Consider the following 14,094-nt stretch of genomic DNA (forward strand, 5'->3'; position numbering starts at 1 on the left):
ACGTTGTCCTCATCAAAACCATGACGTTCAAGGAGAGCCTTCCAAAGTGTTCCTCTTGACATGCACACTTTCACAGGCGTGGAAATGCAACTTCTCTCGCTCAAGCGAGAGATATGTCGCTTAAGCGAGAAGATTTTGTAATGTTGAAATTTACTCTCTCGCTCGAGCGAGAATCTCTAGCTCGAGCGAGAATCTCTAGCTCGAGCGAGAGACCAAAAGTCTGGAACAAATATAGGCGGTTACAAAAAGCAGAGGGGGTTATCCAACCATTTTCCAAGCTTTTTCACACAATTTTAGGAATAGAAACACTAGAGAGGAAGGGAGAAGCCGGGAACGACTTTAGATCAAGAATTTCTTGTATTTCTCATGATCAGAGTGTTGTAATGGCAAGGATGAGTGGCTAGTTCTTCGTAGTTGGGAATCGAAATGTAATCTTCTTACCTTTTGTACTCCTGGATTCAATTCTATATTAATGTTGTTTGATTTTGGAAAGTTTATCCCTTATTTATTGCTTAATTTCAATTAGCTACTGAATTCATGATTTAAGGTTCAAGTTTAACTGGGAAGTTAAACTTGATACTGGATCTGGATTATCTTTCTTGCTACATAATTGATCTAGGGATGGATAATAATGTAGGAATTGCTTTTACATTTGATTTTAATGCTAGTTAATCATCTGATTATCCAAGGAATTGGTAATTGAATGATTACCTAAGAATGTTACAATCAGGGGACTGATGTAATTGATTTATGAAAAATGTGCATCAAATTTAGTAACTTCACAAATTATTAGGAATTGAATCCATGGATGTCAAAATGGAAAAATGATGAGTTTCGATCCCAACCCTTTTATTTTATTATCTTCTATTGTTATTTCAATTTGATTATTTCTAAAAACCAATGCAAACTTATCAACCAAATCTTGTACATAGTTGCTCAATTGACTCTTGTAGGAATTAGTGTAAATCCACTCCGCTCCCTAAGGACGATATCCCGGTACTTTACCGGATTTTATTACTTGTACGATACGGTACACTTTCTGTTACATAAAATATCTAACACTCATCTAATCACAAAAAAAATCACACCATATTGCGCATCACAATGATCATAATCACAATAATCCTAAACATAACTACAATTGTGACCATGACCATAATTTAAAAAACTGTATTAGACCATTCAACACCAACAATTGATGAGACCATAATAGAACCGTCAATTGTGATGAGACTAAAAAAGCTGGCAACCTCTTGGTGATATAAGCAGTTAGGTCAATTGCCCTTCACTTTGGACATTCATTAACCTTATACACTTTTATGCAACTCTACATTTTTGGAACTGCACTAATATGTGCAATAAGGAAGGTATAGAAAAATACCATTGCAACTGTGTAAGGGCACCAAAGTACATAAATACACCAAAGTACATAAATACTTGGTCAGAATGGAGAATAAATCACTTAATGTGTGTTTTTTATATGACAAAATTATGTGATGAGAGATAATGATACAACTCCTTAAACACAACAAGACACTATGAATTTTGAAAGCCCCAACAGTAAGGTCTTTTAAAGAGTCTTAGACATGTCTTTTTAACCTGGTCCTATGTTTTTGTTTGTTTTGGTATTTATTAAGGTCTCTACAAGTGAATCATTTAAGTGCACGATACTATCACATAGTGGAGTCTGAAGATGATAGATATATGCAACCTTACTTATTCTATAAGTGGGGAGACTGTTTTCAAGATTTGAAACATTAACCTTATGGTCACTAAACAACAAATTATCGTTGCGCTAAGCTCACCTTCTTGTTTGTTATACAAATTCTTCCAATGATCTCGTTCATTAATACTGATCAGATCACACTAATGTAATTTACAATCAATATAAACTCTATCAATCATATGATAGACTAGTGAACTATCAACTAGTACCTTCAATAGTTTAATTATTGATATAATTTCAAAATATTATTCTATCACAATAATTGAATAATAGTTTTGGTATGCAATAAAACTATAAATAGAAGTTATGACTTAGAACAGTTTTGGTATGCAATTCATTTCAAAACAGCTTCCAAAAAGTACCCTAAGAATCTCACTTTAAGGACAGTATAGTGCCATGAAAACCTTTTTTTTTAAGATTTGAAATGCCAATCTCACCTTCAATCCCTGCTGATTTTTTCCCTTTTCCTTTGAGTGTTATTGTAAATTTGTCATGCAACAACAACCAATTAACAGTGAAAGAAAAATAAAACTAAAAAAGCTGAAACAATTGCCTCACTTTTCTGGGACAACATGTATTACCACACTGGTGGAAACTTGGCAAAAGGCTTGGCATTAATCAATGTTAAACAGTGCCAAACATTGACCCACCCATGTGGCATTGTCCACTATCATATATATATATTATACCATACGGCTAAACTAGATCCTCGGGTAGACCAAAAGATTCAATAGTTCGATTCCTATGAGCGATTTGTTGGGAGGAACATCCACATACTCTAAAAAAAAGATTAGTTCCTTACCCATACGATGAGAGGATACCATTGGTTAGACAAAAAAATATTACCATACATAAGTTTTATGTCAATTTTCTTCTAAAATGTGTAGAATAAAGCTTCTCTATGCAAACTCTAACCATGTTATTGAAGGAAATGATTAAAGTGAAAAGGTAAGAAACTCTTTCACTTTATTTTGTTTGTTAGCTTTACTTGCCCTTGGCTTTTTCTCTCATTTACCTTCTCTTGGTTTACTTGCAAATACACTACAAGGCACATTATATGATAGGTGATACAATATAATTAAATAAATTCTTAAATATGATAGAGATATATGCATAGGAAGAGAATACATACATGAGTACTAAATTTAAATGTATGGATCAAATTAAATTTCAATTTCCAACAATTACTCCAGAAGAAAAAAAAGACTACCTTTTGGGATGTACCACTCTATAGGGCAATTTCAAATACTATTTGACCACTGACCAAGAAAAAGAAGAGGAAAAAAGAAATTGACTGTACTATATATATATTTGGTGTATTTGACTTAGCCAGATATAATTTTATAGTCCTTCTTCTTGAAATTAAGCTTCAATTTAAATCAAGGATCCTTGTCCCAAATGGTGTTCTATTCCTAGTCTTAAGTTAATCATATATTGCCACATAAATAAAAGAATTTTTTTAAAAATAAAAGTAATATTCTAATTAGTTTAGGACAAAGAATACCACACTCTTCGAGATAAGTGATATTTGTCTTCAAATTTAGTCATGTTCAGTGTATTTGCATGTTTATTATTAATTTCCATCACTATTCAACACTTTGCTTGCTCATTACTTAAAGTGGAGGACCCTCTTTATTTAAAGCCATGACATGCAAAAGATAAGGAGCAATCAAACCAAATAATGAACCATTTTCTTTTTGGTGAAAATCTCAAGAGTTTGTCCAAGAGAAATAGATCATATTCATTCTGTTTACCTATACATATAAATCATGAGTAGTGAGAGTTGAACAAATGAATAGACCTAGTGGTCCACAACAAAGGTTTTATTCATCTTTGTTTAAAAGTTTAAGTCTTATCAAATGCATCATTTCAAGCACATGCGTACTCATTAATCTGACAAAATGTATTTATGGATGAACTTGAGTATCAACACAATGCATGTTATACTCAATTACCTTAATTAATTAAAAGAAGTCTGAGAAGATTCTTATAATTCATTAAATTGTTGTTTCTCAGGCTTATGGCACATTGATCAATTTCTTGTATAAGTCAAGATATTGTGTAGTTTGAGAAATATATAAATCAATAAAGTAGGAACAAAGATCCTCTCCATTAACGAAGAGATAAGTAATTGTTTTTTCTCATGTTTATAATGATAAAAATGTAATTTTATAGTAAATAAAATGATAAAAATATCATTACATGTTATCTTTTTTGTGTTATTGTATGACACCTACATCTTCATCAATGAAGAGAATCCTTACTCCAGAATTAGATTGAAGGCACGTTAAAGTGTATGAGAGAATTTTTTTGTATTACCATGGATATCCCCACTCTATGGGTAATGAACTAATTCCTTTAAAAGCGTATGACTACCCTTACCAGCAAATGCCGCTCTCGGGAATCGAATCATTGATTTTTTGTCTTTTTTATGATCTAGCGAAATCTTACACCACTAGATCAACATCTTGTTGGTAACAGTGTGATTCTGATCCCTAAGTCTTCCAATGCTGACAAGATTGAAGACTTCAGGCCAATTGCTCTTGCTAATTTCCAATTCAAGATCATCACCAAGGTCCTTGCTGATAGATTATCCCTCATTGCTTCTAGGATAATATCTCCTCAACAAAAAGGATTCATAAGAGACAGAAGCATTGCTGATTGTATATGCACTGCATCAGAAGCTATCAACCTTCTAGACCATAAATGTTTTGGTGGGAACTTAGCAATCAAGCTTGATGTCAGGAAAGCCTTTGATACCATGGATTGGAACTTCTTGCTTGAAACTCTTCAGGCCTTTGGTTTTCATGACCAATTCATTCAATGGATTAAAATCATTCTCCACTCTGCTAGACTATCTATTAATGTGAATGGCCAAAGTGTTGGTTTTTTCAACTGTTCTAGGGGTGTGAGGCAGGGGGGTCCCCTTTCTCCCTTGCTTTTCTGCTTAGCTGAAGATGTGTTGAGCAGAGGCATATCTAAGTTGGTGGCTAGCAACAAGTTGAGCACAATTTCTGGTCCTAAAGGCCTAAGCACTCCTTCTCATGTCTTATATGCTGATGATATCCTTATTTTCTGCAAAGGGATTAAAAGAGAGTTGCTTCAATTGAGGAACTTGTTGGATGTTTATGCTCAAGCTTCTGGGCAACTCATAAATCCTAGTAAGTGCAACTTCTACTCAACTGCTAATTCTAGGAAAAATGCTCTGCTCTCCTCCTTCTTGGGTTTTAATGCAGGTTCTCTTCCTTTTACTTACTTGGGAGTTCCCCTATTCAAAGGAAAGCCTAGAAAGACTCACTTGCAGCCTATTGCAGACAGAATTCTTGGCAAGCTTGCTAAGTGGAAGGGTCACTCTTTGTCTATCATGGGCAGGGTAGAGCTGGTCAAATCAGTTATTCTCAGCATGCTTGTGTTCAGTTTCCATGTTTACTCTTGACCTAGTCAATTGATAAAGAATCTGGATTCTTGTATCAGAAACTTCATCTGGTCAGGGGACATAGGCACTAGAAAAATGGGCACTGTTGCTTGGTCTAAAGTTTGCTCCCCTACCAAGGTTGGTGGCCTGGGCATTAGATCCCTTTCGAAGCTTAACAAGGCTGCTCTCACTAAGCTAGCTTGGGAGTTGAGACACTCTAGGAAAGATTGGGCAATCCTCTGCAGAACCAGATTTGGCCAGGTATCAAGATGAATTGGCATGCTGCATTTGATAATTCTATTTGGGTGATAGGCAAGGGGGACAACATAAGCTTCTGGAAGGACAATTGGATTGGAACACCTTTAGTTGACCTTCTCAACATTCCTCAAATCTGGCAGGGTCAATTAAAGGCTAAAATCTCAGACTTCATTCAAAACTCTGCTTGGCACATTCCAAAAGGCTTGATTGATCACTTCCCCTTTCTCAAGGATAAAATTGCCAAAACTGAATTCTCTGGAGGGCAGGATTTGCTCTGTTGGAAAAATTCTTCTGATGGTGGGCTCATCTTAAAAGAGGCCTACAACTATTTTGATCAGGTTTCCATTCCTATAAACTGGTTCATCAAGATTTGGTCAAGTGCCATTCCTCCTTCTCAATCATTTGTGACTTGGAGACTGCTCAACAACAAAATGCCTTGTGATGATAACTTGCAAAGGAGAGGTTACAACCTGGTTTTTATGTGCAGCCTATGCAGTGCTCATTCTGAGACCTTCTCCCATCTATTTTTCACCTGCCCCCTGGCTACTCACCTATGCAATTCGGATTGGTGTGATCAGGTAAAACACCTATTCACGGCTTGCATCATCCATACAATCAGCACCATTTGGTGGTGCAGGAACCAGTGAAGATTTGAAAACAAAGGTTTTAACCTTGGCTCTGCCATCAACAGAATCAAAATGGCAACCTCTCGATCAGGTTTCTATTCTAAAGCTACAGGCAAGCCTTCTTTAATTGAGCTTGGCATTCTAAAAGCTTTCAAGGCTCTTACTAAATATCCTAAGGCTCCCTCGATTTTGGAAGTTATTTGGCACCCCCTACGAGACATACAATCAAGGTGAACACAGATGGTGCAGCTAGAGGATATCTTGGCCATGCTGGGGGAGGAGCAATTTTCAGAGACCATAGTGGTAAGTGTCTTAACTGCTTGGCGGATTACTACGACATCCATGATGCTTTATATACTGAATTCAATGCTGCTTTATCAGCAATCCTTTTTGCTATATCTAAGGGTTGGATGTCTCTTTGGCTTGAATGTGATTCTACATTGGTTGTTGATATTTTCAAAGGGCATCATAATCCTCCTTGGAAGCTCCTAAACAAATGGATTAAATGCAAAAGAGCAATGGCCGAAATGGATTTTAGAGTCTTCCATATCTATAGAGAATGCAACTCTTGCGCGGATAAATTGGCAAATTATGGGATTAACTCCAAAGTTAGCTCTATTTGGAGCATTACACCTAATTTCATTGTTCATGAATATTTACGTAATAGGAATCACCTTCCTAGTTATCGTTTCAACTCTCATTAATGTATCTTCGTTCTATCTAATATATTTCGAAGTGTAATTGCACCTTCAAAAAGAATAGAACAAAGATCAACAACTCAACTTTCTTTCTAGGAAAAAAAGCTCAACTATTTTATCCTATAGATTAGTTTCAAATTGGTTAGCTAGCTTCTCTAATCTCATCACATTATGCCAAAATAATGCAGAATAAGTATACCCTTTTGCTTAAGTAAAAGATAAAATGAACATTGTTGGTGGCCTTCTAAAGCCATCAAGGGTAGAAATAATATCACAAGTATTTCACTCAGATTTTGGTCTAAATTTCATTTTATTCTTACTAATCTTTATTGTTCTACTGAATTTTTCTGTCATAAATTCTTCATATGACATAGTAGTGTAAAGAAGCATAATATTTATATAAAACCCTTTAGCATATATGAGGCCAAGCAAAAGAAAAAGCAATATCTTGTCATTCATTCTATTTTTGTGAGAGTGGCTAACACTAATCATATACTCAACCACCACCTTCCAATTATGATAACCACTAGCCACTTTTTGATATAATTAGTAGTGTTATATGTGTACCTGGAATCTAACACCAAACCTTGACACCTTCAATCTAGGAAAATAAAAAACTAAGAAACACAAATGTTTACTTTTGTCATTTTCTCTCTTATTTTCCTAAAAATATGTGTTTAAAGCTTGGGGCTCTAAGTAGCTTTAAGACTTTATTCGTTAATTAGATCGTTAAACTTAGTTTATAATAAACATTATTTGAGATAGCTAATAAGTCATATTAAATGAAATGTGAATTGCCGACAACTAAACAGTTCAAGCTTACAAATCGAATAGTTTTTATATACTTAAATAAAGTAAAGTTCAAATTGAAAAAATGATTCAAATCAAATTCGAGTCAAAATTTGAGCTCAACAAATTCTTATGAAATTGAATTGAATTACTATTCTACTCCACCTATCTCTCACTAAAGTTGATCTAACATAATCCATGATTGAAACAATTTTTTTCACTACCCCAAAAATGGCAATCTTATACCTCATTTAAAACACAATTGTTCCTCCCCTTCTCACACCATAACATGCACCTTACTTTGGTATTGACCTTGGTCTTGGCCTTTCTATGCTTCACACAATCTCAAGCACAAAACAACAATGACACAAATGCCCTCACCCAATTCCACCTCCAAACCGACGCCTACGGCTACCTCCTCCCCAACTGGACCGGCTTCGACGCCTGCGCCGCCGCATGGCGCGGCGTCACATGCTCCCCAAACGGCAGAGTCATTGAACTCTCTCTCCCTTCACTCAACCTCCAAGGACCCATTCATTCTCTTTCAACACTCTCTTATCTCCGATTCCTTGACCTACACGACAACCACTTAAACGGCACCGTTGCACCACTTTCAAACTGCACCAGCCTTGAACTTCTCTACCTCTCCGGTAACAACTTCTCCGGCGAAATTCCGCCGGAGATATCTTCACTTAAACTTCTCCTCCGGCTTGATATTTCTAACAACAACATCAACGGTTCATTACCCAAAGAATTATCACGTTTAACTCATCTTCTTACGTTAAGGTTACAAAACAATGATCTTTCTGGAAATGTTATAGATCTTTCTTCTTCTCTTGTTAACCTAACTGAACTCAACTTCACTAATAATGAACTACACGGGTACTTGCCTGATTCCATGTTTAACAAGTTCGGTAACGCGAGCTTTTTTGGTAATGATGGTCTTTGTGGTTCACCACCATTACCGTTTTGTCATATTTCTCCATCTCCTGAATCAAATAAAACTTTTTCATCTCACCCTAGTTCATTACCTCAAACAAGTGTTCTTGTTCCTTCTTCTTCTAAAGCTCAACAACGCAAATGGTTGAGCCCTGGAGCCATTGTAGGCATAGTGGTAGCTATACCTGTAGTGTTAATGGTGGTGATATCTTTCATTATTGTGCAGTGTTGTGATAGAGAGAAAGAGAGTTCAATGATGGGTAGTGAGAGTGGGAAGAGAAAGAGTGGAAGTAGTGGTAGTGGAAGCAGTGAAAAAAGGGTGTATAACAATAATAATGGTGTTGTTGTTGGAGATAAAGATAGAGATAGTGATGGAACAAATGCTACTGAGAATAATGAAAAAACCAAGCTTGTGTTTTTTGATAGAGGGAATGTGTTTGAGCTTGAGGATCTTCTTCGTGCTTCAGCAGAGATGTTAGGGAAAGGTGGCTTAGGAACAGTTTATAGGGCAGTGGTTGATGAAGGTGTTACTGTTGCTGTGAAGAGGTTAAAGGACACTAACCCCTTTGAGAGGGTAGAGTTTGAACAGTATATGAATGTTGTAGGGAAGGTTAAGCATCCTAATGTTGTTAGGTTAAGAGCTTATTACTATGCTAAGGAAGAAAAGCTTCTTGTTTATGATTATCTTCCCAATGGAAGCTTGCATGCACTTCTTCATGGTTAGTGTTTTATCTTACTCTTAGTTGATTTGAGCCTCTCAAATCTCTTTGTTTTAGTAAGATATATTGTACAATAGTTTTGTTATTTTTAAACAATAAATCACTTGCCGTTAAAATTATGAAAACAATCTCTACTTACATGATAAGACTCCATATATATTTACACTTATCAAACCTTACCAAGAAGGAAACTAGAATTTAGGAATTAGTAATTGGTGTTTAATTTGAGAACAAAAATCTTTTCTAATACTAAGGAGACAAGTTACTATTTCTCATTTTGTTTTTTTGATAATAAAAATGTAATTTAATAATAAATATAAAGATAATAGTATAATAACATTATAATTTATTTATTATTTTATAGCATTTGCTCATATAGAGAGTATCTTTATTCCTAATTTGATAGAAGGGTACATTAGTGTCAAGCATTTCATTCACTATTGTTTTATAATAAATATTTAAAAATAGTTCTAATTTTGAATTTCACTAAGATAATTTTGTTCTTAATGAAATAAGAACATTCTTATTCTGTTTTTTTAGTATATCATTCTTATTTTCTGATTTTTGATCGTAAATAAAAACAATTCTTAGTTGTTCTTAGTCAAGGGAAAGTGAGGATAGAGATATATGTGGTGGGATCCAAATAAGAATAAGAATGATGTTTGAAGAAAAAAATATATGTTGTTCTTATTTTATGATGAATTATAATAAAGGTGAGAGATCCACTTACTCCGAGAGTAAGTTTTTTAAATTTATTATTGGAAATCTAAAGAATTAAATGTTTATAGAATTGATAGTTAGGATGAGGAGTAAGTTTAAAAAATTTAATCTTAAAGTAAGTGAATCCCTCCTCTATAATAAATTATAAAATAATGTGTGAAACTCAAATAAGAAGGGAATTGTTGTTTGGAAATTCCATTATAAAATAGTCAAAGAAATTTGGAACTCTTTATAAAGTGTTTCCTAATTTTTGAAACTACTATTTGTACATCTTTTGACACATTTTCAACTTATGTAAAAGAATAGTTTTGCTATATATGAATGAACAAGTGACTCTTGACAACAATTGTTAGGGAACCGTGGACCAGGAAGAATTCCATTAGATTGGACCACAAGAATGAGCATAGTGTTAGGTGCAGCTAAAGGACTAGCCAGAATTCATGCAGAATATAGTGCAGCAAAGATACCTCATGGCAACATCAAATCTTCCAATGTTCTTCTTGACAAGAATGGTGTTGCATGCATTTCTGACTTTGGTTTATCACTCTTATTGAATCCAATTCAAGCCATAGCAAGATTGGGTGCGTATAAAGCACCAGAACAAGAAGAGTTAAAGACACTGTCTCAAGAAGCTGATGTGTATAGTTTTGGTGTGTTGGTATTGGAAGTTTTAACAGGAAAAGCTCCTTCTAAGTTTCATAACTCAACAAGTAATCGTGCTCCTCGTGTTGAGTTAGAGGAAGAAGATGTCAATGTTGATCTTCCCAAATGGGTTCGTGCAGTTGTCAAGGAAGAAGAATGGACGAAAGAGGTGTTTGATCAGGAACTGTTGAGGTATGTTGGAACTCAAATGTTTTTTTATTTCATTTTTATTACATCATTGTCATTAAGTATCAGATTACAATTGTGATATATACGATTACAACAATCACCATAGCCACATCTTGTGATACAGTTCACAATTTGAATCACTATTGAGTGATTTACACCCATTATTGGGGTAACTTATAATATTATTGTTATTAGAAGTGTCCATGAGTTGAATCTAGTTTAACTATAGTCCAGTTCGGTTCAATTTGATAAAAAATTGTTCAGCTCAAAATTTGACTCAAGTTCAATGAGTTATTTTTTGACTTGAGTTTGGCTCGATTAAAGTTCATGAGCTATTCGATTCAACTCGAATTGACCACTCAAATAATTAATTCATTATTAAAAAAAATACTGCACAAGATTTTATATACGTGTTAATATCTATACACTCTTGGTGTAACAATTTACCCACATTCAATATATCATTCACCATTCATTTGTATTACTTTTATTTTATCTAATTAAGAGTAACTAATGATAAATAAATATGAATAGTGGATGATACAATGACAATATAAAAAACTCCTATATTATCATTTAGTACATCTTTTCTCTCTATATATATAAATATAACTAGGGCTAACAATGAAACGAATCAACTTAGTATTCATTCGAAAATCAACTCATTATTTAACTTGATAAAGTTGGTTTCTAAATCAAATGAGCCGAATTTGAGATAAAAATTGATTTCGTTAAATAAACAAACTGAACTTGTGTTGAATATTTAGTTTCACTTATTAGGTTTTAACTAACTCGATATATATATATATATATTAAGTGAAAGACGCAAATCTGTGCAGTAAGGCTTGTATTTATATATACTAAACAATTTTAACTATGTTTCATCTAACTATTTTTGCAACTAACTCTTATCTATTACTTTCTATGACAAGGTACAAGAACATTGAGGAAGAAATGGTAGCAATGATGAATGTGGGGTTAGCTTGTGTTGTGCCACAACCTGAGATGAGGCCAAACATGTTTGAAATAGCAAAGATGGTTGAGGATATGAGGGTGGAACAATCTCCTCTCAGAGAGTATTATGATGAATCACGAACTTCACTTTCACCTTCTCTTGTCACCACTGAAGATGGGTTAACTAAAGAGTAGTTTTGGCATATGCATGTGTGTTATTAATGTTCTACAACTGCATTATCTTGCTGCATATTAATTATTTATGTGTCTAGCTCTTGAAATTGTGTTATATTATTCTTTTCTTTTGCAAAATTTATGAGTTGGAATGCTGTTATTGCATAAGCATGAAAAAGAACCTATCAATTAATGGAGAGACAAGTGCATGTTTCTTCGTCTGTTTTTAATGACAAAAGTGTAATTTTATTATAATTAAAATGATAAATATAACATTAAAAATTGTATTTTTCTTTATTTTTGAAGTAGTTGTCTCTCATTAATGAAGAAAATCCTAATAGTATCACATTATCTTACACCCTTCTTTAGAATAAGTCTAATTTGCAATGTAAAAGTGGTGGTCGATACACGACACTCTCACTTAGTATGATATCGGGGTATAGAAAGAATAGATATAGACAACTTTATTCTGCAAACGAATAGATTATTTTTGAAATTTGAATCTATAATCTTATTATTACTAGGCAATAACTTTGCGTCAAACTTCTAATTTTGCAAAATATCAAACAAAAAAATAATAATTATGATTTAGTTGCATAGGTAGATGCAGTTTGAAGTTTGAACCAGTAGTGGGTCTGAGTCCTAAAATATAATGGATCTCTTAATCTATAGCACCTTTTTTGTGGGCTAATAGCTAAGGGCTAATGAGTACTGACTTAAGAAACAATCCAAAATCTAAAATCATCTAAATTTGTCACCTTACTCTTTAAACTTTATAACCTCACATCCCTATTTCATATATATAATTTTCACATTTCATAAACCTCTTATTCTTTTGGTGGACATACCCTTTTACTTCTTCTCACACATGATATACAAACCTACTACTTCTAATATATTTTATATATTTCAATTTATATTAACTTTAGGAAAGTCAGAATCTTCTCCAATATTAAAGATTCTAGTATCGAATAAAGATTCTAATACATGGTATAAATAAATCTTTAACTGTGATTTTAAATTAATTTTTAATAAAATAATGTCATATTAATTATGTGATTTTTTTTTGCTCTCATTGATTAAATATGATTAACAATTATTGTGCAAATACTTAGCTTCTATTTACTATATATAAAAAAACTCCTATAGGGACATATGTCAATACTTTATGCAAAGTTTGCTTCTTAGGGACACATGTCAATACCTCATGCAAAGTTTCTCTTCCAAAAGCTCATCACCTCTTACTATACAACCTTACACACATGATTAAAACTATCTTTTACTATTTGTTTAAAAATATAAACATAATGACTCATTAAATAAATAATAAATATTTAACAAAAAAAAAACTCATAGGGACACATGTCAATACTTTATGCAAAGTTTTCTTCTTAGGGACACATGTCAATACCTGATGCAAAGTTTCCCTCCAAAAGTTCATCATCACTTACTATACAACCTTACACACACGATTAAAACTATATTTTACTATTTGTTTAAAAATATAAACATAATGACTCATTAAATAAATAATAAAGGAGAGACAAAATGTTATGTAGTTTTTCTCACGATTGTTCTGGTTCCAGTTTCCTTAGGGTGTCTCTTCCTTTCTCAACACATTTATCATCTTCAACTCTCAAACTCACTTACAACTATTCTTTTAATTTATGTTTATGTTGGCAGTCGGTTGATATACTTTATATTATTTTGTCAAATTGTGATCAACAAATTTATCATCTTCAACTTTTAAAACCAACTCATAAGTATGATATAACTCAAATTGTGATCTACTTTTATTTTTATATTATTTCAATTTTTCTTCATTAGTGGTAGATATAACTTCTTCATCATATAAATTTCACATATTTTATTTAACAAATCTATAATCTTCTACTCTCAAACTCGCTCACATGTATGAAAATTGGTTGACTGTTACTAGAAAGGAGAAGAAGATTTCTAAGAAACATTATGTCAATATTAATGAAATTAATATTAGGAGAAATATATTATCACATCATAATAGCTCATCAAATCATTCATTATAAAAAAATAAGATAAAACAATAGTAGTAAAATTATTACACAAAGATTTGAAATATTATTAGTATATTTCAAGCTATAAATTAATACAGGTACACATAAGATCAATTATAAAATCAAGAAACTGTATATAAATTGAATACTATAAAATATAATGAGTCACAATTTGAAATTAATATAATAATAGTCTTATTTTTATTAAAATT

At 33.0% G+C, this 14,094-nt stretch overlaps 1 protein-coding gene across 1 annotated transcript; it reads left to right on the forward strand.

Moving 5' to 3' along the window:
* Positions 7,733-12,018, forward strand: LOC109357368 (leucine-rich repeat receptor-like protein kinase PXC1). The gene is made up of 3 exons (XM_019601292.1): positions 7,733-9,170; positions 10,244-10,724; positions 11,654-12,018. Exons 1-3 carry the CDS (start codon positions 7,802-7,804, stop codon positions 11,868-11,870), a joined length of 2,067 nt encoding a protein of 688 aa, XP_019456837.1. The 5' UTR covers positions 7,733-7,801; the 3' UTR covers positions 11,871-12,018.

The sequence above is a fragment of the Lupinus angustifolius genome, chromosome LG09 (genome assembly GCF_001865875.1).
Source record: "Lupinus angustifolius cultivar Tanjil chromosome LG09, LupAngTanjil_v1.0, whole genome shotgun sequence".
In the NCBI taxonomy this organism is placed as follows: domain Eukaryota; kingdom Viridiplantae; phylum Streptophyta; class Magnoliopsida; order Fabales; family Fabaceae; genus Lupinus; species Lupinus angustifolius.